Source organism: Myripristis murdjan, chromosome 7, assembly GCF_902150065.1.
Source record: "Myripristis murdjan chromosome 7, fMyrMur1.1, whole genome shotgun sequence".
Classification (NCBI taxonomy): Eukaryota; Metazoa; Chordata; class Actinopteri; order Holocentriformes; family Holocentridae; genus Myripristis; species Myripristis murdjan.
Window position 1 is genome coordinate 6,576,559 of NC_043986.1, and position 26,716 is coordinate 6,603,274.

The 26,716-nt window shown below is 44.9% G+C and overlaps 1 protein-coding gene and 1 pseudogene across 3 annotated transcripts; both read right to left on the minus strand.

Moving 5' to 3' along the window:
- Positions 1-26,470, minus strand: LOC115361645 (mannose-specific lectin-like). 3 transcript variants are annotated; one of them, XM_030055176.1, is made up of 4 exons: positions 26,065-26,122; positions 20,580-20,673; positions 14,865-14,958; positions 1-270 (listed from the first exon to the last, which is right to left on the minus strand). In XM_030055176.1, the coding sequence occupies exons 2-4, from the start codon at positions 20,642-20,644 to the stop codon at positions 19-21; spliced, it is 411 nt and encodes a 136-aa protein (XP_029911036.1). In that variant the 5' UTR covers positions 20,645-20,673; positions 26,065-26,122; the 3' UTR covers positions 1-18. The 3 variants fall into 3 exon arrangements, with proteins under 3 accessions (XP_029911036.1, XP_029911037.1, XP_029911038.1); XM_030055177.1 differs by lacking the exon at positions 1-270 and adding an exon at positions 14,392-14,677; XM_030055178.1 differs by lacking the exons at positions 1-270; positions 14,865-14,958; positions 20,580-20,673 and adding exons at positions 25,326-25,678; positions 26,380-26,470 and having other exon boundaries at positions 26,065-26,158.
- Positions 22,107-23,413, minus strand: LOC115361647 (mannose-specific lectin-like; annotated as a pseudogene).
- Positions 26,471-26,716: the final 246 nt, after the last annotated feature.

Here is a 26,716-nt window from a genome sequence, read left to right on the forward strand (position 1 = left end):
CTTGTACATCTCATGACCTCAGGCTGAAACTTTGGACGACCAAATCTGGACACCGTCTCTGGTCACAACCAGCTGACCTTCATCAGTCATGGTCAGCCGCACAGTTGAATCCTCAGGTTTGCGGGATTTACTCTCCCACACCGGTTTATCAGAGCTGGTGTAGATAACCAGGTTGCCGTCCCCCTGCATGACGACTCGATTTCCTCCAGAGCCGTTGGTATTTGTTGCCCAAGTGGGAGCCCATTGGTAGATGACGAAGTTGCTGTCGCCCTGTGGTTGGTGAATGAGGAGCTTGTTAACAGACTTGGAAATTACTGTAGGTTCACAAAGTTGCAATGAAGTAAAAAAAAATCCAAAAAAGGAGAAATGACAATCTCAACTCAAACTTTAATCACAAAACAAGCAAAGCAGACTTATTCAAAGTAAACAACACACTGCTGGTAGTCTTTATTGCTGCTCTGAGCTGCATCACAACATTTGCATATTTACTAATTGTACAGGTCTAAAGTTGTTTCACTGATCCACTTTTGAAGGTTCATGCTGCATCATCAGGATCACCACAAATTCCTTCTCTAATTTGATCATGGCAGCTCTTGTGACTGTATGTTCAGAGCCTTTGGAAGTCAGAAGGTATTGCTGGTTGGTGCAGTATGATTTTTGGTGTCTTTTCCTCACCTGGAAGACTGCTTTATAGTTGCCGTTGTTGCTGAGGAGGTAATCGCCTTTATAAAGCTCCTCATTGGTGCTGATGGAATTCTTGCTCATGATTCTGGGGAGAAAATGAGGCCATGATGTTCACTGATAACTTTTGTTGCTGTTTTCAATGCTTTTAAAAGCTCAGATTTATATATTTTTACATATTTACATATTTCAAAATAATGGAAACCCAGTGCCTTGACTTGGTAAGTCTTGGTAATTTCCCACTTTTCCCTGATAGGACTGATCTCACCATAAACTCATTTATTAATTAATCTCCTCAGTTTAGCAATAATTTTGTCAGGCATGCGACTCACCGGTTGGAGAAGTTGCTTCTTCAGGCTGAGAAACAGATGTTGAAGTAGCTGCTGAGGTTGTGCTGCACAGGTTGGACAGATACTGTTTATAGTCTCCCATCTGCCACACCCCCACACTCCTGAGGGAGTGTGGGGGTGTGTCTGTGTGGGGGGGGATTCAGTGGAATTGCTTCAATCAGGAATTTAATCGCTGAGGAATTTATTTGCAGTATGTACTCCCTTGTAGTTCCTCGTTGTGTACACTTTATATTGTCCTGTTATTGGTTCCCAAAGTTACGCCTCATAAACTGATGCCTCTTGTTGAGCACAACAACACAGCAGGAACATTTGGAGTGTAAATATGTTTTTTTGTTGTTTTCTGAAGATGATTGTGATGATTTGGTCATGCATCAGAACTGTGCTCACACTTAAGGATGTAGAATGTGTTTTTATTTTATTATTATTATTATTATTATTATTATTATTATTTAGAGGTTATTTAGAGTTCTCAACAAAACAAGCTTCAAAGCAATGGATAAAAAGCAATGTTACAATAGAGACCAGAGGCAAACACAGGAATGCATAACACTGGAAAAATATATTTAAATATCTGTTTTATTTCTTATTCATTTCTGTGTTGTTTATGTGTTTACGTGTTGGAGGCAGGGGTTATAGGAGTTTGGATTTGAATGTGGATGATTGGGCCTCTGTTCCCTCGACGACTTTTGCACTTCCATTTGGTGAGCTGTCAGTCGCAAAAGCCACATCAAAATCATAACACCTTTATTACATTAAGCATATTTCTTTCAAACTCTGGAAGTCCACCAAGGACAACCTTGAAGGGGGAATCTGTTTCTTTCCCTCATGGTGTGGAGTTCCCTGTGTGGCTCTCTAGCTGCTCGTTCAGTGGCGAGCACGTGCATCACAACCCTACTGGTGACGCTTCACTGAAACACAATCACCTGGCTGCTTGAGGAAAGAAGTCAGAGGCCCTGTTTCCACCTGCCATGAAGATGCATCTTTGGTGATCCCATCACAAGCGGACATCTCAAGACGTCAGGCCCAACCTTAGGATGACCAAATCTGGACACCACTGCTGGTCACAATCAGCCGACCATCATCAGTCAAGGTCAGCCGCGTCCTTGGATCCTGAGGCTGGTGGGTTTTATTGTCCCACACCGATTTATCAGTGCTGGTGTAGATAACCAGGTTGCCGTCATCCTTCATGACGACTCAATTTCCTCCTGATCTGTTGGTATTTGTTCCCCACTGCTGAGCCCATTGGTAGATGACAAAGTTGCTGTCGCCCTGTAGTTGGTGAATGAGGAGGTCGTTAACAGACATTAAAATGACTGCAGGTTCACAAAGTGCAAAATTTAAAAAAGGAGAAATGACAATCTCTACTCAAACTTTAAACACATAACGAGCAAAGCAGACTTATTCAAAGTAAACAACACACTGTTGATATTCTTTATTGCTGCTCTGAGCTGCATCACAACATTTTCATATTTACTAATTGTACAGGTCTGAAATGATTTCACTGATCCACTTTTGAAGGTTCATGCTGCATCATCAGGATCCCCACAAATTCCTTCTCTAATTTGATCATGGCAGCTCTTGTGACTGTATGTTTAGAGCCTTTGGGAGTCAGAAGGTATTGCTGGTTGGTGCGGTATGATTTTTGGTTTCTTATCCTCACCTGGAAGATTGTTTTATACTTGCTGTTGTTGCTGAGGAGGTAATCGCCCTGATAAAGCTCCTGGTTGGTGCTGATGGAGGTCTAGCTCATGGTTCTGGGGAGAAAATGAGGCAATGATGTTCACTGATAACTTTTGTTGCTGTTTTCAATGCTTTTGAAAGTTCAGAATATTTCAGAGTGAAAGAGTACTGGTTTTAAGATGAAAAATGCAGAGACGTCTCCAGTGTCAGTTTTGCAGCTGTTTTTCTTCAAATGAAACAGCGAGTACAACAAAACCTTTTCCTTGTATTTCCATTGTTTGTTGAAATGTGCCTTGACTTGGTAAGTCTTGGTAATTTTCCACTTTTCCCTCACAGGACTGATCAGTTCATAGTCTCCTGCCAAAAGGAGGGACCCCCACACCCTCAAATACTGTGTGTGTGTGTGTGTGGTGGGGGGGTGGAGGGGGGAATTCAGTGGAATCGCTTTAATCGCTGTGGAATTTATTTTGCCAGGACAACACCACAGCAGGAACATTTGGAGTGTAAATATGTTATTTTGTCGTTTTTGATGATGATTTTGATGATGTGGTCATGCATCAGAACTGTGCTCACACTTTAGGATGTAGAACGTGTTTTTATTTCATTTATTTTATTATTTTTTATTTTTGAGGTTGATCATATAGGAGTTCTCAACAAAACAAACTTAAAAGCAGTGAATAAAATGCAATGTTACAATAGAGACCAGAGTTTCCTGTGTGGCTGCTCAGGAAAGGTTTGAGAGCAGAGAGCCTTATCAGAGGCAGCGCAATGCTCTGACGCTCTGACACTCATGAGACTTGCCAACACAAACTGCTCATTCAGTGGCGAGCACGTGCATCACAACCCTGCTGCTGACGCTTCACTGAAACACAATCACCTGACTGCTTCAGGAAAGAAGTCAGAGGCCCTGTTTCCACCTGCATGAAGATGCATCTTTGGTGATCCCATCACAAGCAGACAGCTCCAAGTCCGTCCGCTCACACCTGCTGTTAGAAAGTGTCTCCACCTGCATCTCCACTGCCCACTTGAGACTCAAACTCACTTTCCTGCTCTGTATGCAAATAAACGGGTTTGATTTCTATTTGCTAAGACCAAATACTTAGTTTTAGAGAGAGAGATTTGTGATCTGGTGCACCTCTAGTTGGGACTGTTGGTCAAGCTTACATTTTCCTTAACTTCTAAATGCTGTTATCATGTTTATTACCACTTGCCCGTGACATGTGCATGGCTAACGTAGCAACTGTGTCAATTAAATTTTAGGCAAAAACTGCAAAGACTAAGAAAACACTGTGGTAATGGTTAATCATGTCTATACGATATGACACAGTTAGAGCATTACAATGGCTAGTGATCAGAAGACCAGGATACGCTCTAGGAGAGAGTAGACAGGAGACTGAGGGTTGCTTAAATGACACCATGTATTACAATAATAAGTGACAAAGTGCAATTATAAAGTGCAATTCTGTACAGTGAGAGGATCTATATACACAAGGAAATAAGAATGGCCATGACACACACAAATACATTCCAAAATATCAAAAACACAATTCACAACCCCAATGACCCACCCACAGTTCATGAAAACCCACGTCTGGGTCTGATATAGTCCATTTGTTGAACGATGTTGCTGCAGGGGAATGTGTATGTATGGTTGTGGGCAAATGGGCAAAGCGAGTGGGGAGAGAATGTGTTTGTGGGCTACAAGGAGCCCCCTACCAGCCTGGCAAGAGGGGTGCGACTCTTCAGCAAGTCTGCCAGTCCATAGGCTCTATGCCTGGTCCATTAGCTCGCCATCATCATCAATAAACCTGGCCTGAAGAACAGGACCACAGTTCCCATAAATTACAATATACATCAAAATAAATAAATCCAGTGTGCACACACAATCCATACTAGCAGTACTAGTTCTTACATAGCACTAGTTGCACTATAGCAAATTGCAAAAGTTCATAATTTAGCAGTATTATATTGTTCATGGGTCACCAATGACATCTGCAATGTTATTCAACAACATGACAACCAAACATGATAAATACAATCAAAGTCATTGAATTAATTCATTGTATTTTAGAGAAGCAGGCAGTTAAATGAGGATGCTAACCGCATCTATTAGAAAGAATGGCGCCACCGGGCTAACGCTAGTGGCTACAAACAATTCCAAACAAGGAACTGATCGTAATTTAAATAAGAAAACGTGGCGAAAATGGTTTAAACTCACCTGTAGCTCATCTCTCATGCAGCCTCCCCCGCTGCTCTGTCTGAGAGTGAGCTACGGCAGCTTAATAACAACACGCGATTGGCCGCGCCGACCCATGTGACCACATGACGTCGCCAGCAAAAATAAAGGATGATAGGGCCATTGGCCCAGGTGACCATCCTGCGAGATAAACAACAACTACCGCGAGAGTGGGAATTATTACCTGGGTTACACTAACTGTGTTTTATGTGTCAAGCAGGGGCCCAGTGCCTGTGTGGTTTTCTTGTCCTCCTGTTTTTCTTTCCCTCTTCCCTAAGTACTGGGTTTACCAAGCTCGTTATCAGGCCTGATGTATTTAAATAATGCAGATATTTGTTTGATTTCAAGAGAGTGTTTTTCTGTCTGTATAATAAGTAACCTGGGTGAAAGAGATTTTTGCTGTTTTTTATTTGTTTGTCTCAGTTTCTTGTTTTGTTTTGTTTTGTTTTTTTGCTGCCCTTTGTATAAAAGTGTATGCAGTGACAGTAAATGAACATGACTACTGCCTGTACCGTCCCGTCTCACTGTCTAATCCTTTGAAATCTGTTTATACATTCACCTGTTCATACCTTCAGAATCAGAATCAGAATCAGAATGCCCTTTTTTGTCATTTTACAATAGTAGAATGAAATTGCAGCAACTCCAATTTCAGTGCAGGAAAATATAACACAATAATACAAAATATAAAATATATAAAAAATATACAGGTACCAGATTCACAGAATCATAACAGTATAAAAATAAAGTGCGTAGTAGTGAGGTACAGTGTAATGTATTGCACATAGGATAGACTGGATATAGACTGTACTGGTTACAGATTGTTATTGAGGGAGATGATGGCTCTGGGGAAGAAACTATTTTTTAGTCTGTTTGTCTGTGCCCTGATGCATCTGTATCGCCTCCCAGAAGGTAGCAGCTCAAACATCTGGAAGGCGGGGTGGGAAGAGTCCTGGATGATGCTGAGAGCTCTGCTGACGCACCGGGAGTTGTAGAGGTCCATCAGGGAGGGGAGAGGACAGCCGATAATCCTCTGTGCTGCTTTGACTGTCCTGTGTAGCCTCTCTCTGTCTGCAGCAGTGCAGCTCCCGTACCAGGTGGTCAGGCAGTACGTCAGCAGGCTCTCGATGGAGGAGCGGTAGAAGGCCAGCAGCAGTTTCCGGGCCACGTTGTTCCTCCTGAGGACTCTCAGGAAGTGTAAGCGTTGCTGAGCCTTTTTGATGATGGCTGAGGTGTTTGTAGTCCAGGTCAAATCACCGGAGATCTGGACTCCCAGGAACCTGAAGTCATGGACCCTCTCCACGCCCTCACCGTTGATGTAGAGGGGGAGGTGATCACTTTTCGTCCTCCTGAAGTCCACGATGATCTCTTTTGTCTTCCTGGTGTTCAGAGCCAGGTTATTTACTGAGCACCAGGTTGTCAGTCTCTGGACCTCCTCTCTGTAGGCTGCCTCGTCTCCGTTTGAGATCAGCCCGACCACTGTGGTGTCGTCCGCGAATTTGACGATCATGTTGTCCCTGTGGGCCGGACTGCAGTCGTAGGTGTAAAGACAGTACAGGAGGGGGCTCAGAACACAGCCCTGTGGTGAGCCGATGCTCAGAGTGCGTGTGGAGGAGAGGTGGGGGCCGAGTCTCACATTCTGGGGCCTGTTGGTCAAAAAGTCCATAATCCAGCTGCATGTGAGGGGGGGGAGGCCGAGTGTGTCCAGCTTTGTGATCAGAATGTCCAGGATGATGTTATTGAAGGCCGAGCTGTAGTCGACGAAGAGCAATCTGGCATAGCTCTGCTGCTGTTCCAGGTGGCTCAACACAGCATGCAGAGTTATGGTGTTGGCGTCCTCTGTAGTGTCTGTTCGCCCGGTAGGCAAACTGGTGGGGGTCAAGTGTGGGGGGGAGATAGTCCTTGATGTGCTGGAGAACCAGTCTCTCAAAACACTTCATTATTACCGGGGTGAGGGCAACGGGGCGGTAATCGTTGAGGCTGGTTGTGGGTGATTTCTTGGGGATGGGGATTATTGTGGCTGATTTCAGGCAGGTGGGAATGATCGCCTGGGCCAGTGAGAGGTTGAAAATCCTGCAGAAGATGTGGGACAGCTGGTGGGCGCAAGCTCTGAGTACCATGCCAGGTACTCCATCTGGGCCGGGAGCTTTCCTGGGGTTCACTGCCTGGAGCACACGTCTCACCTCCTGCTCCTCGAGAATGAGTGGGGGGTGCTGGGGTCTGATGTGGGTGAGGGTGGGGGGGTGCTGGAAACTGATGTGGGTGGGGGTGGGGCTGGAGCAGGTGAGTGTTGCCTAGGTGGTGTAAAGCGGGCAAAGAAGCAGTTCAGCTCCTCTGCCAGAGACTCACTCAGGTCTGCCGTCACATCACAGCCGCGGTAGTTGGTGATGCACTTGATGCCCTGCCACACTTTCTGTGGTCTGTTGCTGGCGAGGTGGGACTCCATCTTCTCCTTGTAGTCCGCTTTGGCTTTTTTAATTCCTTTCCTCAGGTCAGCTCAGGCTGAGCTGACCTGAGTCGCGGGCCTTGAGGAGTGAGCGGACCTGGTTGGTCATCCAGGGTTTCTGGTTCGGGAAAACCTGGATGGTTTTGTCCACAGAAACAGTTCCCATGCAGAACTTGATGTAATCCAGAACTGTCCCTGTGAACATTTCCAGGTCCTGGTGTTCAAAGACGTCCCAGTCTGTGTATTGGAGGCAGTCCTGGAGTTTACTGAGTGCATTTCCAGGCCAAGTTGTTACAGTCTTTGTGGTGGGCCTGGATCTGCGTCTGAGGGGGGTGTATGCAGGGATTAACAGCAGGGATAGATGGTCTGATTGTCCGAGGTGGGGGAGGGGCATGGCTCTGTATCCGTGCTTGATGTTGGAGTACACGTGATCTAGAGTCACTTCTCCTCTTGTTGTTCACTCAGAGAACCATGGTTACACATGTGTAACCGACCGTTCTCTATCGTATCGAGACTATCTCTCCACCCAGTTACATATTCCATATGTACGGGGACACTTTAAGACACACCGTGAGGGGATAGAGCAGAGTGTCGTTCGAATGAGATGTTGCCGCCACCAGAAGTGCTCTAACATAAATCACCCCCACAGGAGTGCTATACAAAAAGAAAACACCAATATCAAGGCGAACGAATATACCCCCCCCCCCCCCCCCCCCTCCCCCGTAAACAGTCATTGCAAGACGCATTGTACTGTTGCCTCAAGACCTGGCGCCAGACGCTACCAGGCCAGCCCAGCCCCTCAAGACGCCAAGGCTCAGCTAGGGGTGAAGAGGCCACCCGATCAGCCCACTCCAGGCTGACCGGCGAGGAAAGAAACAAACCTACGGCACTACTGTTGGGCTACACCAAGCACCCGCTCTCCCAAGGACATGCTTGCAGCCACATTAAGTTGGTAGAACCAAGCAAAAGTGGAAGGGACAGACCAAGTGGCAGCTGTGCAGATCTCACTTATAGACGCACCGCGCCATAATGCCCAGGATGTCGCCATTCCCCGGGTAGAGTGGGCCCTTACACCTGAAGGGAATGGTGCGCCTGTACCCACATATGCCTGCTGGATAGCATCCACAATCCAGTGGGAAAGACGGGCTTTTGACAATGGCTGACCCAGCCGTTCCGCCTTAAAGCAGACAAACAATTGGTCTGTTTTCCTAAGTGCCTGTGTCCTGAGCACATAAACCCTGAGTGCCCGAACAGGGCACACTAGCGAGTGCCTGCGCTCTCCATTCTCCATCTGCGAGAAGTAGAGAGACCGAAGTTCAACCACCTCTCTATTCAGTGGACAGTCGGAAAAGACCTTTGGGAGGAATGCAGGATTTGGCTGCAAGACCACCCCTGCTTCCTCTGGCAGGAACCTGCACAGGTCCCCATGCACTGAGAGAGCCTGCAGTTCCCCGACCCTCTTGGCAGAGGCCAGAGCCAGCAGGAGGGCAGTCTTAATTGACAGCCACTTCAGGTCCACTGAATTCAGAGGCTCAAACGGGGCCCTTTCCAAAGCCCCTAGGACCAACTCCAAATCCCAGGGTGGGAGAGGTGGCCTACTACAACGGCCGACACGTCTCCTAGCCCCCTTAAGGAACTGAGAAATCAGGTTGGACACATCCTCTGGCAATTTGTACTTCCCAACTCGAGCTGCCTTGACCGCAGCCACCATTCCTCTGAGCGTGGAAGGTGACTTCTCTGCATCTAAGAGCCCTTGCAGGAACTGCAGAATCTCAGGGGCTGAGCATGAGAGAGGGTCCGCTTGATGTTCCCTGCACCATGCCACAAATACATCTGTGCACATACAGCGCGCGAGCTCCCTGCAGTGTCTGTACCACTGACTGTGATAGTCCCATGGCTAACAGCTCGGTCCTCTCAGAGGCCAGGCCCAGAGCCTCAGTCCCTGGGCGAAGGGATGAGCCAGAGTTCCCTGCGCCTGTGACAGCAAGTCCGGCCGCAGTGGGAGTTCCCATGGAGTCCCATCCAACAGTGGTGGGATGTCCGAGAACCATGTCATGTGAGGCCAAAATGGGGCCACCAGGACAAGCCTCACCTCCTCCATCCGAACTCTCCGTAGGAGGGTTTGAAGGAGGCTGAACGGGGGAAAAGCATAGAGCAGGGCGCATGGCCATGGATGAGCCATGGCGTCTAATCCCGAGGAAGGGGTTGTCTCTCCCTAGGGAGAAAAACAGGGGACAGTGGGTGGATTCCCGCGATGCGAAAAGGTCGACTGTCGCTCGCCCGTACCGCTGGCACAGGTTCGTGACCACCTGAGGGTGTAGTCTCCACCCTCCGGGGTCCGGACCTCCCCTGGACAACCGATCCGCTGCTACATTGTCCAGCCCCTGCACATGCACCGCCCTTAGGGATTGAAACCTCGGGTATGCCCACAGCCACAGCTGATGTGCCAGCTTGCAGAGGTGAGGGGAACCCAAGCCGCCCTGCCTGTTGATGTAAGTTGCTGCCGCCACACTGTCTGTCCTTACCAGAACTTGTTGGCCCTGAATGTATGGGAGGAAATGGCGGAGAGCAAGGTTGACTGCCTTCAGCTCCAGAATGTTGATGTGCTGCTCCATGTAATGGCCGCGCCAGCAGCCGCTTACACCGCTCCCTCTGAACACTGCTCCCCAGCCTGTCAGTGAAGCATCTGTGGCTACCAGATGGCGATGTATCATCGGCCCTAACGTACTCCCCCTGCCAATATTCTCCCTGTTCTCCCACCAACGGAGGGCTAACCGTAACCTTCTGGTGACGAGCACAGTAGATTGTAGATGACTTTTGGGGCTCAGCCCTAGGCCCAGAAGACACCTCTGCACTGGGCGCACGTGTAAGAGGGCCAATGGAACAGTCTGGGCTGTCGATACCATGAGCCCTAGGAGGCGGAGACACAGCCTCCATGTAACTCGGGCCCCCAGCTTGAAGTATGAGAGGCACGCTTCCAGGGATAGCTGTCTCTCCTGTGTCAGTGTCATCAGCGCAGTCTGGGAATCCACCACTAGGCACAGGAACTGCGTCCTCTGTGAAGGCTCCAGCCGGCTCTTGTCTCGATTGAGACGCAGGCCGAGGTGTTGTAGGTGCTCTAGGAGTAGGGCTAAATGGGCCCGACATTGGTCCTCCGAATGTGCACACAGGAGCCAGTCGTCTAAATAATTCAGAATCCTGATCCCCCTCTGTCTCAGAGGTGACAGGACTGCCTCCATACACCTGGTGAAGGTGCGGGGAGCCAAGGAGATTCCGAAAGGCAGAACACGAAACTCGTATGTCCGGCCGTCAAACGCAAACCGGAGAAAACGCCAGTGCCCTTTCCAGATAGGAATCTGGAAGTACGCGTCCTTTAAGTCTACTGCGACAAACCAATCCCCTTTGCAGATGGACTGTCTCACCCTTGGTACTGTCAACATCCTGCAAGGCAGACGGCGCAGATATTTGTTGAGTCCCCGGAGGTCTAAAATGGGACCGAGTCCCCCGTCCTTTTTTGGGACGAGAAAATACCGGGAGTAAAACTCAGCCTGCCTGTGGCCTCGCGGCACCTCTCTGATGGCTAGAGTTCTCATATTCTGCCCGAACCCGACCCGACCCGACCCGACCCGACATTTTCGGGTCGGGTCGGGCCTAAAATTTACGTGAATTGGGCGGGTCGGGTCGGGCTTCGGGTTCTGTGGGGGATTTTTTTTTTTTTTTTTTTTTTTTTTAAATAAAAAATAGAATTATGTGTTGTGTTATTGATTATGACGTTTCATTTTTATGTGACTGGTGGAGAGAGTGAGAGACTGGATTGGATTTGGAGGCTAAACTTTCAGTGACAGACAGACAACCAGCTGTGCGAGCGCAGCGCAAACAAGTGAGAGAGAGTTGCAGCAGTATCCCGCTGTGCTGGCAGACTCGGCAGCAGGGACGGTTTCTGCTATGGGCAGTGCAACTGGGGGCGCACGGGGGAAAAAAAAAATCTCCAGTTTTCTAGACTACCGTATTGACCCGCACATGCCGCGGCACCATCAGTCGGCATCAGGCGGGCCGGCCGCGGCACCGTCCGATACCGCGCCCACCCGTCAGGTCTGCCGGATCTGACAGGTGAGCTGCCTGATGCTGGCCAGTGCCGCGGCCGGCCCGCTTGATACGGACTGATGGTGCCCCGGTGCCGCGGCCGACCGGCTCTGCTAAATAATGGCGAATTTGGCGATTTTTATTATTATTATTATTTTTTTTTTTTCGGGCTTTATCGGGCTGTCGGGCCTAAAGTTCGGCTAATTAGTCGGGTCGGGTCGGGCCTCGGGCTGGCCCAGTCCGGCCCGGGTCGGGTCGGGTCTTAATTTTCAGGCCCGATGAGAACTCTACTGATGGCCCCTTTCTCCAGCAGAATGGAGACCTCGGCCTGGAGCATAGTCTTGTGCTGTGGATTCACTACCGTGAGGACCGTTGGGGTCCATGAGGTAGGAGGTCGACGGGCAAACTGATACCCCTGAGTCATGGTTGAGAGCACCCAAGGGCTCACACCCAGCGCCTTCCAAGCTGCAAGACGTGCCTGAGCCGGGTAGGAGCAGGCTGGATCTGGCATGGCGTCAGGGGCGAGACGGGGGCTTGGGCTGCTTCTTGCCCTGAGCCGCCATGCTCTGCTTGCCTCTGCCCCTACCTCTACTACGCTGAGCCTCGATGGTAGCCCTCAGGTCACCAGAGTCCCAGCTTGGCCCTTGAGTCTGTGTAGGGGCCCTGGACAACTGTCCAGCCCCCTGCCACCTGCGACGTCTGACCAGTGCACAGGAGACTTCCCGAGCGCAGCGACGTACTTCCTGGGCCTGTTGCAACATGACATTTGCTCCTGGACCAAACATGGCTGATGGATCAACCGGCAGCTTCAACAGACTGCTCTGGTCCTCTGGTTGCAATCCAGACTGGGATAGCCACAACTGGCACCGAGTCACCCAGAGAGACGCTATCCCCTTCCCTGCAGCTGCTGCCTGCTCTTTCATCAGCTGTGCCATGGCCGATGAAACGAGCTGCAGCTCAGAGACAAGATCTGCACTGTGCCTGACATCCAGCTCACGTGCCAGTAAGCGTTGATACAGTGCCAATATGGACCCAGTATTAGCCAGCTGTGCTTGGACTGCCATAGTCCTATGCACCTTAGCCAGCAAAGCGTCCAACATTCTGCATCCCCTAGTTGGACAGCTAGGTTTCCCCAACACAGAGCTGGACGGGAACATGAGAGCTGCAATGGCCTGGTCTAACTGTGGCAGGGCAGCACATCCAACCTTCTCCTTATCTTGCATGGCAGAAAACCTCCGACAGGACTGGGAAAATTTAAGTGCAGAGGGTCTTGCAAACGAAGCTTGCATCAACTCCTCCACATCTGAGAGAAGAGGCACCAGAAAAGGGGCAGGCTGTGTATCACAGCCATCATCAAAACGTGATGGGGCAGAGCCCTGGCTTGTCATGGAGTCAACCCCCAAAGCCTGGGCTGCCCTTTCAATAAGCGCCGTAAATTGGCAGAGCTCTCTACCCCATTCCCCCTCCTCCAGCTCAGGGCCAGCCTCCCCTTGCCCTGGAGGGAGATCGCTGTTTGAAGAGTTAACCCCCATAACATCCACCTCTTCAGCCTCCTCCTGGTCTTCAACCCAGCTCTCAGCCTCAGTCCTCGGATTACCCAGAAGAGACCTGAGTGGGGGAACAGTAAGGGGTTTTACTGACCCAACCCCAAATTCCGCCCTCCTGAGGCGTTTAACCTGCTGGGAAACAGTGGGTTGAGCAGGCTGCTTACGCTTAACAAAAACACAGTAACTGGCCTCTAAGGACCGTGCTGGCAAAATAAAACAATTCATGCAGGAGGACGGATTAACTCTCGCCAAAGAGGCGTGGTTCTGTCCAAGACACAGCAGACACCTATCATGGCCGTCCTCTATGGGCATTTGCACCCCACAGCCTACACAATTGTGGCCCGCTTGACTTGCCATGTTTTCAAATCTCGTGGGAGTTGTGTGAAGTCACGCGAGAGTACAAACGCAGAGGAGTCGCCTGCTACACACTTCTAAACACTTCGATTTTTTTTTTTGTTTGTTTTGACCGGCAACCCTTTTAACTGAATGCTGGCAGCACGGCAACGATGGGCGGCTGCCTCCCCCGCTCCGGGTTCGGCTAACCTCCGTACCTATGGCGCGTTAACCCCTCGTCAGAGTAATACGCCAGGTAACGTTGCTCGTGTTAAGCGGCTGGTGGAAACTACCTGGATGCCGACAGCACGGCAAACAGCGGACCTCTGCCTCCACCGCTCCGGTTTCCGCAGAAGCCCTGATACAGCTTTGTAGAGAAAACAGCCACCCCGAGAGGCAAAGTCACACTCTCTCTTACACACGGTAAGTGGCAAAGGCTGTCTCCTCACGAAACGAACATACACACACGTCAACCTGCTCTCGTGGAATCAAAATGATCAGTGAGGGCGTGGCGCACAGGTGCTTTTATGCTGTGATTAGCCACCTAACAGGTGGTTTGTCTTAAAGAATTATCCACGTCACCTGACCCCTGTGGGTCAGTCCCCGTACACATGGAATATGTAACTGGGTGGAGAGATAGTCTCGATACGATAGAGAACATGGCATTTCTCAGTCTCATGGTGCTGCTCAGCAAACAACCTGCTGATGCAAAGCTAGCCAAAAAATCTTTGATGACCTTTTCTTTATTGTTCAAAGAAGGTGCAGGCTGTATTTTAGTTCAATTTCTGAAGTGAGAGCACTGGACAAGTTATCAGGTGGGTTGATCAAAATATAAAGTGGAATCAGGATCAAGGTACTGGTTTGCTTCTTCTGCTTAAGTTTTTAGGCTCAAGTCAAAAATAGTACCGTCCATGTCCAAAGCTGTGTTTGACTTGTTTGACAACAGAACCAACAAATAAAAATGCATTAGTAAGTCACCAAGTTTAATAGAACACACACATGATGAGTGTTATAAAAGTGTGTTTAAAGACAGGAGCACAAAACATTGTTGCTTGTACATCTCATGACCTCAGGCCCAACCTTAGGACGACTACCAAATGTTGTGACCGTTTCTGTTCACAACCAGCCGACCTTCATCAGTCAACGCCAGCCTCATCCTTGGATCCTCACGGTTGCAGATTTTACTGTCCCACACTGGTTTATCAGAGCTGGTGTACATAACCAGGTTGCCATCCCCCTGCATGACGACTCGATTTCCTCCTAATCCGCTGGTATTTGTTTCCCACTGCTGAGCCCATTTGTAGATGACGAAGTTGCCGTTGTCCTGTGGTTGGTGAATGAGGAGCTCGTTAACAGACTTTAAAATTATTGCAGGTTCACAGAGTTGGAATGAAGTAAAAAAAAAAAAAAAAAAAAAAAAAATCCAGAAAATGAGAAATGACTAAAACTCAAACTTTAAACACAAAACAAGCAAAGCAGACTTATTCAAAGTAAAGAACACACTTCCTCACCTGGAAGATTGCTTTATAGTTGCCGTTGTTGCTGAGGAGGTAATCGCCCTGATAAAGCTCCTGGTTGGTGCTGAGTGAGTTCTTGCTCATGATTCTGGGGAGAAAATGAGGCCATGATGTTCACTGATAACTTTTGTTGCTGTTTTCAATGCTTTTAAAAGCTCAGAATATTTCAAAATGGAAACTCAGCGTGAGTGAGATTGTAATGGTTTTAAGATGAAAAATGCAGAGAAGCCTCAAGTGTCACAGTTTTGCAGCTGTTTTTCATAGTCTCCTGCCAAAAGGATGGACCCCCACACCCTCAAATACTGTGGGGATGTGTGTGTGTGTGTGTGTGTGTGTGTGTGTGGTGGGGGATGGATGGGGGAATTCAGTGGAATCGCTTTAATCGCTGTGGAATTTATTTTGCAAGGACAACACCACAGCAGGAACATTTAGAGTGTAAATATGTTATTTTGTCATTTTTATGATGATTTTGAGGATTTGGTCATGCATCAGAACTGTGCTCACACTTTAGGATGTAGAATATGTTTTTATATTGTTTATTTTATTACTTTATTTTATTTTAGAGGTTGATCACATCAGAGTTGTGAATCAGAGCAATGAATAAAATCCAATGTTACAATAGAGACCAGAGGCAAACACAAGAATGCCTTGTTTTATTTTTTATTCATTTCTGTGTCATTTATGTGCTTATGTGTTGGAGGCAGAGGTAATTGAGGTTTGGATTTGAATGTGGATGTGGATGCCTCTGTTCCCTCGACTACTTCTGCACTTCCATTTGGTGAACTGTCAGTCACAAAAGCCACATCAAAATCATAACACCTTTATTATATTAAGCATATTTCTTTCAAACTCTGGAAGTCCTCATGTGACACCCTGAGATGTCCCAGCAGGTAATCTAAAACACACATCCGCCGGGGAGGAGGGGGGTTCAATGGAATCACTTTAATCATGAATTAAGTCGTTGGGTTTATTTGCAGTATCTACTTCGTTGTAGTTCCTCCTTGTGTACACTTTCTATTGTCCTGCTATTGTTTCCCAAAGTTATGGCTAACTGACCATAAACTGATGCCTGTTTTCAACCACAACACAACAGCAGAAACATTTAGAGTGTAAATATGTTGTTTTGTCGTTTTTGATGATGATTTTGATGATTTGATCTTTGTTTTATCACCTTAAAACAATGTGAGCACCAATCAGTGTGTCACATTTGCTGAAATACTGGGCTCACACTTTAGGATGCAAAGTGTATTTTTTTTTTTTTTTATGTAATTTAATTTTTTTTTTTTTTTTTAATTTCTTTATATTTATATACAGTACAGGCCAAAAGTTTGGACACACCTTCTCATTCAATATGTTTTCTTTATTTTCATGACTATTTACATTGTAGATTCTCACTGAAGGAATCAAAACTATGAATGAACACATGTGGAGTTATGTACTTAACAAAAAAAAGGTGAAATAACTGAAAACATGTTTTATATTCTAGTTTCTTCAAAATAGCCACCCTTTGCTCTGATTACTGCTTTGCACACTCTTGGCATTCTCTCGATGAGATTCACCAAAAGTTAGGGATATTCATCTTTCGGGTGAAATTTCAGGATGAACCTAAAATGCATTATAACCTTTACAGGTGAACTTAATGTTACCTTCTGTAAACTTTTGAATGCACATGTCCAACTGTTCAATGTTTCAGTACTTTTTGCACAAGTTGCTGTTTTCTAACAAGGAGTTTAACAGCAAAATTCACATCAGGTGTTTGATGCTCCAGCTCATCGAGGTCGTATCATTAGGGAACGGCTGCTGGAGACTGGGGTACCTCAAATGGAGTGGCCTGCACTTTCTCAGACCTGCATCCCATAGAAAACCTATGGGATCAGCTGAGTCGCCGCGTAGAGGCTCGGAGCTCTGTACCCCAGAACCTCAATGTCCTGAGGGCCGCCCTTCAAGAAGAGCGGGATGCCATGCCTCAGCAGACAATAAGTCGACGTTTGAACAGCATGAGACGTTGTTGTCAAGTTGTAATTGATGCTCAAGGCACATGACAAGTTATTGACACTGACATTTTTTGTTGTGGTATATCCACCACTGTTGTTGGCTTTTGTTTCAAGAAATTGTTTGAGATGAGGAAATCACCAGTGTATGCTTCTACTTAAATGCCCTACTTTCATGATATAATATCACTGTAGAATGAACTTTTTATATTTTCCATAAATTTCACCCAAAAGCCAAATATCCCTAACTTTTTGTGAGTAGTGTATATATATTATTATTTATTTTAACAGTAGAATCGCTTTAATCGGGAATTTAGTCGCTGGATTTATTTGCGGTATATACTTCCGTGTAGTTCCTTGTTGTGTACACTTTTGTCGTCAGCTGAGTAACTTAGTAAAAAGGGATGTGGTGGAAGGTTGGAAACTGTAGGTGAGTTGATGGTGCCCTATACATTTTCACACATGTAGAGAAACTCTGTCTAGACACACCAGGAGTCGTGGTTAGTGCCTCTTTGTATGTTTTGCTGAAGCCCTTGTTTTTTAGATAAGTTAGTCAGGCCTTTTTCTTTAATATTGTTTTCAGGATTTTGTCCAGTCAGGCCTGGTTTTGATAAATTGATTTCATTTATTTGGCACAACCATTCAGTTTCATCTTCCCCCACTTGGAAGACTTTGTGCTGTTTGTAAACTGTAAATAATTAACATTTTTACGACTTTACTGACTGAGTTACATTATGTGTTTTTCCTTGGTAAATTTTTTTGAGTTTATTGAGTAGCCCTGTCTGTGTAGGCTTGCTAAGTTGGTATATGAGGCACAATACATGGAAAATCTTGCTGTCACTGCTATTCTTTGGTTGAGTTAAGTTTGCTATTAAGAGGAATAAAATGTGTTTTGCATTGACTGCAGTATATTTGAATATAGGAGGAAGTTTTCCATGATTTGTTGCATGGAGAGTGAATGAATATTTCAAGTTAAACATGCTTGCTTACATTATAGCACTCTATTGGAGGTGGTCACTAAATAAGTTAAAAATGGTTATAGTCATTGTTATTTATGCTGCAAAATCAGTGTGGGCCTAGTGAGGGCAGTGAGGGCTTCCTGAAAGCTAGGTAAAGGCTGCCTGCTGTGCGCCCGGTAACAATATGAATAAAACCATGGAGGCCAGGGGAAGCCCATCAGATGACAGGAGTGACTTTGAGGAGAGAGGAACACAGACAACGGGAGATAGAGAGACTTAGCTCAACAAATTGAGGGGAGTCTACCTCTGCGTCGGCCCAAGTCTTTGAGTAATAGTTGAAGTTGAAACAGTGAGAGCCAAACTTGGTCCAACCAAAAGGACAGCAGGGCTCTTCACGTGCTAGAGTGAAATTTTATTGTTAGAAATACACACACAAAATGAAGGTCAGTCTTGGATGTCAAAAATTCAGAGGAAGATGACGTGAACGGTTTTTTCTAAAGTGTGCATAATTTCATTTAGGTTTGCAGCCAAAACAGGCAACCTGCAAGGTGACCATCTTTGTGTGTGTGTGTGTGTGTGTGTGTGTTAAACATGCAATGTAGTCATATTTCACTTAAAAACACCAGAGATGCCAACCAACCTCCAGTCACCAGTACGCTGGCCAAACAGAGGCCCAAAGCAAAAAGAAAGGCTGATGTCATCTGTCGAGACAAAGTTCAGTATTCAGGTCAAAACAGATGTCTGGTAGCCATACAGATCCATAACCTAATTCATTTCAGGTATTTGAAAAAAAGTCCAAATAGATCATCACAAATGAGGACAAAAAAACTGCTGCTTTTAGGAAAGCTAATGTGGAGCACTTTAATGCGGTGATGGATAGGTGTGAAGACAGTGAAAGATTTGCAGAAATGTGAAGCATATTCCTTCTGTAGATGCCCTGTATGCAAATAAATGGGAATGGTTTCTAGTTGCTAAGGCCAAATACTGAGAGAGAGAGAGAGAGAGAGAGAGAGAGAGAGAGAGAGAGAGAGAGAGAGAGAGAGAGAGAGAGAGAGAGAGAGAGAGAGAGAGAGGGAGAGAGAGAGAGAGAGAGAGAGAGATTTGGTTTCTGTCAATTTTCCATTTTCCTTAACTTCTGAATGCTATTAGATATACCTAGTTTTAGAGAAAGAGAGAGATAGATTTGGGATCTGTTTTTTTTTTTTTTTTTTTTTTTTTTTAAATTTTACATTTTCCTTAACTTCTAAATGCTGTTAACATGTTTATTACCAAATGCCCGTGACATGTGCATGGGTTAGGGTTGTGTTATGTGCCAAACAGAGGCCCAGTGCCTGTGTGGTTTTCTTGTCCTCCTGTTTTTCTTTCCCTCTTCCCTAAGTACCGGGTGTACCAAGCTCATTATCAAGTCTGATGTATTTAAATAATGCAGCTATTTGTTTGATTTGAAGAGCTTATTTTTCTGTTTGTATAATAAGTAACTTGGGTGAGAGATTTTTGCTGTTTTTTCTGTTTGTCTCAGTTTTATGTTTATTTTATTTTTTTTTTTTGCTCCCCTTTGTATAAAACTGTATGCAGTGACAGTAAATGAACATGACTACTGCCTGTACCGTCCTGTCTCACTGGCTGGTCCTTTGAAATCTGTCTATACATGTAGTTTTGGTTCACTGTCATATTGTCAGTGACCTGCAGCGCCCTCATGTGTTCTTAAAGGTTCAGTGCAGTGAACATGGCATTTCTCAGTCTCCGTCTCTCAGCAAACGACCTGCCGATGCAAAGCTCGCCAAAAAATCTTTGATGACCTTTTCTTTATTGTTCAAAGAAGGTGCAGGCTGTATTTTAGTTCGATTTCTGAAGTGAGAGCACTGGACAAGTTATCAGGTGGGTTGATTAAAATATAAACTGGAATCAGGATCAAGGATCAGGAAGTTTTTAGGCTCAAGTCCAAAATAATACCGTCCATGTCCAAAGCTGTGTTTGACTTGTTTGACAACAGGACCAACAAATAAAAATGCATTAGTAAGTCATCAAGTTTAATAGAACACACATGATGAGTGTTATAAAAGTGTGTTTTAAAGACAGGAGCACAAAACATTGTTGCTTGTACATCTCATGACCTCAGGCCCAACCTTAGGATGACCAAATCTTGACACCACTTCTGGTCACAATCAGCTGACCTTCATCAGTCAAGGCCAGCTGCGTCCTTGGATCATGAGGCTGGTGGGTGTTACTTTCCCACACCACTGTATCAGTGTTGGTGTAGATAACCAGGTTGCTGTCCTCCTCCATGATGACTCAATTTCCTACAGAACCGTCGGTATTTGTTGACGACTTGGGAGCCCATTGGTAGATGACGAAGTTGCTGTCGTCCTGTGGTTGGTGAATGAGGAGCTTGTTAACAGACGTTAAAATTACTGTAGGTTCACAAAGTTCAAAATCCAAAGAAAGGAAAAATGACAATCTCTACTCAAAATTTAAACACAAAACGAGCAAAGTAGACTTATTCAAAGTAAACAACACACTGCTGGTAGTTTTTATTGCTGCTCTGAGCTGCATCACAACATTTTCATATTTACTAATTGTACAGGTCTGAAGTGGTTTCACTGATCCACTTTTGAAGGTTCATGCTGCATCATCAGGATCCCCACAAATTCCTTCTCTAATTTGATCATGGCAGCTCTTGTGACTGTATGTTTAGAGCCTTTGGGAGTCAGAAGGTATTGCTGGTTGGTGCGGTATGATTTTTGGTGTCTTATCCTCACCTGGAAGACTGCTTTATACTTGCCGTTGTTGCTGAGGAGGTAATCGCCCTGATAAAGCTCCTCATTGGTGCTGATGGAGTTCTTGCTCATGATTCTGGGGAGAAAATGAAACCATGATGTTCTCTGATAACTTTTGTTGTTGTTTTCAATTCTTTCAAAAGCTCAGAATATTTCAAAATAATGGCAAACCAGCGTGAGTGAGACAGAGTGGTTTTAAGATCAAAAATGCAAAGAAACCTCAAGTGTCACAGTTTTGCAGCATTTTTTCTACAAATGCAACAGCGAGTAGAACAAAACCTTTTCCTTATTATTATTATTATTATATTAATTTCCTCAGTTTAGCAATAATTTTGTCAGGCATGCGATTCACCTTGTTGTGTACACTTTATATTGTCATGTTATTGGTTCCCAAAGTTACGCCTCATAAACTGATGCCTCTTGTCGAGCACAACAACACAGCAGGAACATTTGGAGTGTAAATATGTTTTTTTGTCATTTTTGATGATGATTTTGATGATCTGGTCATGCATTAGAACTGTGCTCACACTTTAGGATGTAGAATGTATTTTTATTGTATTGTATTGTATTTTATTATTTTATTTTAGAGGTAAATCATAGAGGAGTTTACCACAAAACAAACTTCAAAGCAATGGATATAATGCAATGTGACAGTAGAGACCAGAGGCACACTGAATCAGACAGCTTCAGAGCTGCTGTAAGGTTTATTTTTCCACTTTGACGTAGCCGGGCTAACGACTCCTATAGACCTCAAGTCTTTATGCTAAGCTAACATGAAATGCCACCCATAGGAAATGAACCAGTGGACGCACAGAGGTGAAAATGGTGTCCAACATCGTGTCTCAGTCTGGGGAAGTCAGGAAAAGGGGATTTTACCCCAAACGTCGGAGTTTTCCTTTAAGTGATGTTCCTGTGGCTCTATAATCGAGGTATGCTGAGAGAGGGGCGAGTGTTTCTCGTTCTCTTTCCACAGGCAGGCGTTCAACACCAACGGCCTCCCAAACATTTAACTTTCAGTTTTCTGCCTGAGACATTTTTCTGTCTTAAAAGTTACAGCAACGTACAGAGAAACCTGAAACATGTGATTAAGGTAAACAGTCATTTTCACCTCTGATGTAGGAGCTGATTCAGGGCCTGGAGTGTTTGTAATCTTAGTTTAGTTTCCTTTATAGACATCTGATTATGAGATTTGATTGATTGTAACTTCAGAGAGAGAGATGAACCCAAAAGCAGGACCTTGTATAGATTCTTCAATATCGACCTGTCATTATTTTATTTTATTTTTTAATGTGTTGCTGTGTGTGTCTCTACGTGCCAACCTAAGTAACAGTGGAACCGGGTGTACCAAGCTTGTAATCAAGTCAAATGTATTTAAATAATGCAGCAATTTGTTTGATTTGAAGAGCTTATTTCTCTGTCTGTATAATAAGTAACTTGGGTGAAAGAGATTTTTGCTGTTTTTTTCTGTTTGTCTCAGTTTTCTGTTTTTTTGTTTTGTTTTGTTTTTTTGCTCCCCTTTGTATAAAAGTGTATGCAGTGACAGTAAATGAACATGACTACTGCCTGTACCGTCCTGTCTCACCGGCTCATCCTTTGAAATCTGTCTATACATGCATTTTGGGTTAAATGTCTTATTGTCAGTGACCTGCAGCGCCCTCGTGTGTTCTTAAAGGTTCAGTGCAGTGAACATGGCATTTCTCAGTCTCATGGTGCTGCTCAGCAAACGACCTGCCGATGCAAAGCTAGCCAACAAATCTTTGATGACCTTTTCTTTATTGTTCAAAGAAGGTGCAGGCTGTATTTTAGTTAGATTTCTGAAGTAAGAGCACTGGACAGGTTATCAGGTGGGTTGATCAAAATATAAACTGGAATCAGGATCAAGGTTCTGGTTTGTTTCTTCTGCTGAAGTTTTTAGGCTCAAGTCAAAAATAGTACTGTCCATGTCCAAAGCTGTGTTTGACTTGTTTGACAACAGGACCAACAAATAAAAATGCATTAGTAAGTCATCAAGTTTAATAGAACACACACATGATGAGTGTTCCAAAAGTGTGTTTTAAAGATAGGAGCACAAAACATTGTTGCTTGTACATCTCATGACCTCAGGCCCAACCTGAGGAAGACCAAATCTCGATGCCACTTCTGGTCACAACCAGCCGACCTTCATCAGTCAAGGTCAGCCGCACAGTTGGATCCCACACCGGTTTATCAGTGTTGGTGTAGATAACCAGGTTGTCGTCCCCCTGCATGACGACTCGATTTCCTCCGGAGCCGTCGGTATCTGTCGCCCACTTGGGAGCTCATTTGTAGATGATGAAGTTGCCGTCATCCTGTGGTTGGTGAATGAGGAGCTCGTTAACAGACTTTAAAATTACTGCAGGTTCACAAAGTTCAAAATCAAAACAAGGAAAAATGACAATCTCTACTCAAAATTTAAACACAAAACAAGCAAAGCAGACTTATTCAAAGCAAACAACACACTGCTGGTAGTTTTTATTGCTGCTCTGAGCTGCATTACAACATTCTCATATTTACTAATTGTACAGGTCTGAAGTGGTTTCACTGATCCACTTTTGAAGGTTCATGCTGCATCATCAGGATCCCCACAAATTCCTTCTCTAATTTGATCTTGGCAGCTCTTGTGACTGTGTGTTTAGAGCCTTTGGGAGTCAGAAGGTATTGCTGGTTGGTGCGGTATGATTTTTAGTGTCTTTTCCTCACCTGGAAGATTGTTTTATACTTGCTGTTGTTGCTGAGGAGGTAATTGCCCCGATAAAGCTCCTGGTTGGTGCTGATGGAGTTCTTGCTCATGATTCTGGGGAGAAAATAAGGCCATGATGTTCACTGATAACTTTTGTTGCTGTTTTCAATCCTTTTAAAAGCTCAGAATATTTCAGAGTGAAAGAGTACTGGTTTTAAGATGAAAAATGCAGAGAAGTGTCCAGTTTCAGTTTTGCAGCGATTTTTCTACAAATGCAACAGCGAGTAGAACAAAACCTTTTCCTTGTATTTCCATTGTTTGTTGAAATGTGTCTTGACTTGGTAAGTCTTGGTAATTTTCCACTTTTCCCTGATAGGACTGATCAGTTCATATCAGTTCATAGTCTCCTGCCAAAAGGAGGGACCCCCACACCCTCAAATACTGTGGGGATGTGTGTGTGTGTGTGTGTGTGTGTGTGGTGGGGGGTGGATTGGGGAATTCAGTGGAATTGCTTTAATCGCTGTGGAATTTATTTTGCCAGGACAACACCACAGCAGGAACATTTGGAGTGTAAATATGTTATTTTTTCGTTTTTGATGATGATTTTGATGATTTGGTCATGCATCAGAACTGTGCTCACACTTTAGGTTGTAGAATGTGTTTTTATTTCATTTATTTTATTATTTTTTATTTTTGAGGTTGATCATATAGGAGTTCTCAACAAAACAAACTTAAAAGCAATGAATAAAATGCAATGTTACAATAGAGACCAGAGTTTCCTGTGTGGCTTCTCAGGAAAGGTTTGAGAGCAGAGAGCCTTATCAGAGGCAACACAATGCTCTGATGCTCTGACACTCATGAGACTTGCCAACACAAGCTGCTCATTCAGTGGCGAGCACGCGCATCACAACCCTGCTGCTGACGCTTCACTGAGACACAGTCACCTGGCTGCTTGAGGAAAGAAGTCAGAGGTCCCGTTTCCACCTGCCATGAAGATGCATCTTTGGTGATCCCATCACAAGTGGACAGCTCCGAGTCTGTCCACTCACACCTGCCGTTAGAAAGTGTCTCCACTACAGAGCACTTTCCTGCTCTGTATGCAAATAAACGGGTTTGATTTCTATTTGCTAAGACCAAATTCTTTGTTTAAGAGAGAGAGATTTGTGATCTGGTGCACCTCTAGTTGGGACTGTTGGTCAAGCTTACATTTTCCTTAACTTCTAAATGTTGTTACCATGTTTATTACCACTTGCCCGGGACATGTGCATGGCTAACTGTGTGTTATGTGTCAAACAGGGGCCCGGTGCCTGTGTGGTTTTCTTGTCCTCCTGTTTTTCTTTCCCTCTTCCCTAAGTACTGGGTGGACCAAGCTCGTTATGAAGTCTGATGTATTTAAATAATGCAGCTATTTGTTTGATTTGAAGAGCTTATTTTTCTGTCTGTATAATAAGTAACTTGGGTGAGAGAGATTTTGCTGTTTTTTTCTGGTTGTCTCAGTTTTTTGTTTTGTTTTGTTTTGTTTTGTTTTGTTTTGTTTTTTTGCTCCCCTTTGTATAAAAGTGTATGCAGTGACAGTACATGAACATGACTACTGCCTGTACCGTCCTGTCTCACCGGCTCGTCCTTTGAAATCTTTCTATAAATGTAGTTTGGGTTAAATGTCTTATTGTCAGTGACCTGCAGCACCCTCATGTGTTCTTAAAGGTTCAGTGCAGTGAACATGGCATTTCTCAGTCTCATGGTGTTGCTCAGCAAACGACCTGCCGATGCAAAGCTCGCCAAAAAATCTTTGATGACCTTTTCTTTATTGTTCAAAGAAGGTGCAGGCTGTATTTTAGTTTGATTTCTGAAGTAAGAGCACTGGACAAGTTATCAGGTGGGTTGATCAAAATATAAACTGCAATCAGGATCAAGGTTCTGGTTTGTTTCTTCTGCTGAAGTTTTTAGGCTCAAGTCAAAAATCGTGCCGTCCATGTCCAAAGCTGTGTTTGACTTGTTTGACAACAGGACCAACAAATAAAAATGCATTAGTAAGTCATCAAGTTTATTAGAACACACACATGATGAGCGTTCCAAAAGTGTGTTTTAAAGATAGGAGCACAAAACATTGTTGCTTGTACATCTCATGACCTCAGGCCCAACCTTAGGACGACCAAATCTTGACACCACTTCTAGTCACAACCAGCCGACCATCATCAGTCAAGGTCAGCCGCATCATTTGATCCTGAGGCTGGTGGATTTTATTGTCCCACACCACTTTATTAGCATCAGTGTAGATAGCCAGGTTGCCGTCATCCTGCATGATGACTCGATTTCCTCCATCGTCGTTGGTATCTGTCGCCCACTTGGGAGCCCATTGGTAGATGATGAAGTTGCCGTCGTTCTGTGGTTGGTGAATGAGGAGCTCGTTAACAGAGTTTCAATGAAGTAAAAAAAAAAAAAAAATCCCAAAAAGGAGAAATGACAATCTCTACTCAAACTTTAAACAGAAAACAAGCAAAGCAGACTCATTAAAAGTAAACAACACACTGTTGGTATTCTTTATTGCTGCTCTGAGCTGCATCACAACATTTGCATATTTACTATTTGTACAGGTCTGAAGTGGTTTCACTGATCCACTTTTGAAGGTTCATGCTGCATCATCAGGATCTTCACAAATTCCTTCTCTAATTTGATCTTGGCAGCTCTTGTGACTGTATGTTTAGAGACTTTGGAAGTCAGAAGGTATTGCTGGTTGGTGCAGTATGATTTTTAGTGTCTTTTCCTCACCTGGAAGACTGCTTTATAGTTGCCGTTGTTGCTGAGGAGGTAATCGCCCTTATGAAGCTCCTCATTGGTGCTGATGGAGTTCTTGCTCATGATTCTGGGGAGAAAATGAGGCCATGATGTTGACTGATAACTTTTGTTGCTGTTTTCAATGCTTTTAAAAGCTCAAAATATTTCAAATTAATGGCAACCCAGTGTCTTGACTTGGTAAGTCTTGGTAATTTTCCACTTTTGTCTGATAGGACTGATGTCACCATAAATTCATTAATTAATTAATCTCCTCAGTTTAGCAATAATTTTGTCAGGCATGCGACTCACCGGTTGGAGAAGTTGCTTCTTCAGGCTGAGAAACAGATGTTGAAGGTGCTGCTGAGGTTGTGCTGCACAGGTTGGACAGGTGCAGTTTATAGTCTCCTGTCTGCCACACCCCCACACCCCCACACTCAGGAATCAGGAGTTTAATTGCTGTGGAATTTATTTGCAATATCTACTGTTGCTGAGGAGGTACTCGCCATGATAAAACTAATTTCAATGGAATCGCTTTAATCGGGAATTTAATCTTATCACTGGATTTATTTGCGGTATCTACTCCCTTGTAGTTCCTCCTTGTGTACACTTTCTATTGTCCTGTTATTAGTTCCCAAGGTTATGCCTA

What these genes read in the sequence shown, in the direction of transcription:
- LOC115361645 (XM_030055176.1), bottom strand. Translation starts at nt 20,644, where the DNA reads ATGAGGAGCTTTATCAGGGCGATTACCTCCTCAGCAACAACGGCAAGT. An exon ending in AGTATAAAGCAGTCTTCCAG is followed by an intron (nt 14,959 to 20,579) that starts GTGAGGATAAGA and finishes TTTTCTCCCCAG; the next exon opens with AATCATGAGCAAGAACTCAC. An exon ending in ACTATAAAGCAATCTTCCAG is followed by an intron (nt 271 to 14,864) that starts GTGAGGAAGTGT and finishes CACCAACCACAG; the next exon opens with GGCGACAGCAACTTCGTCAT.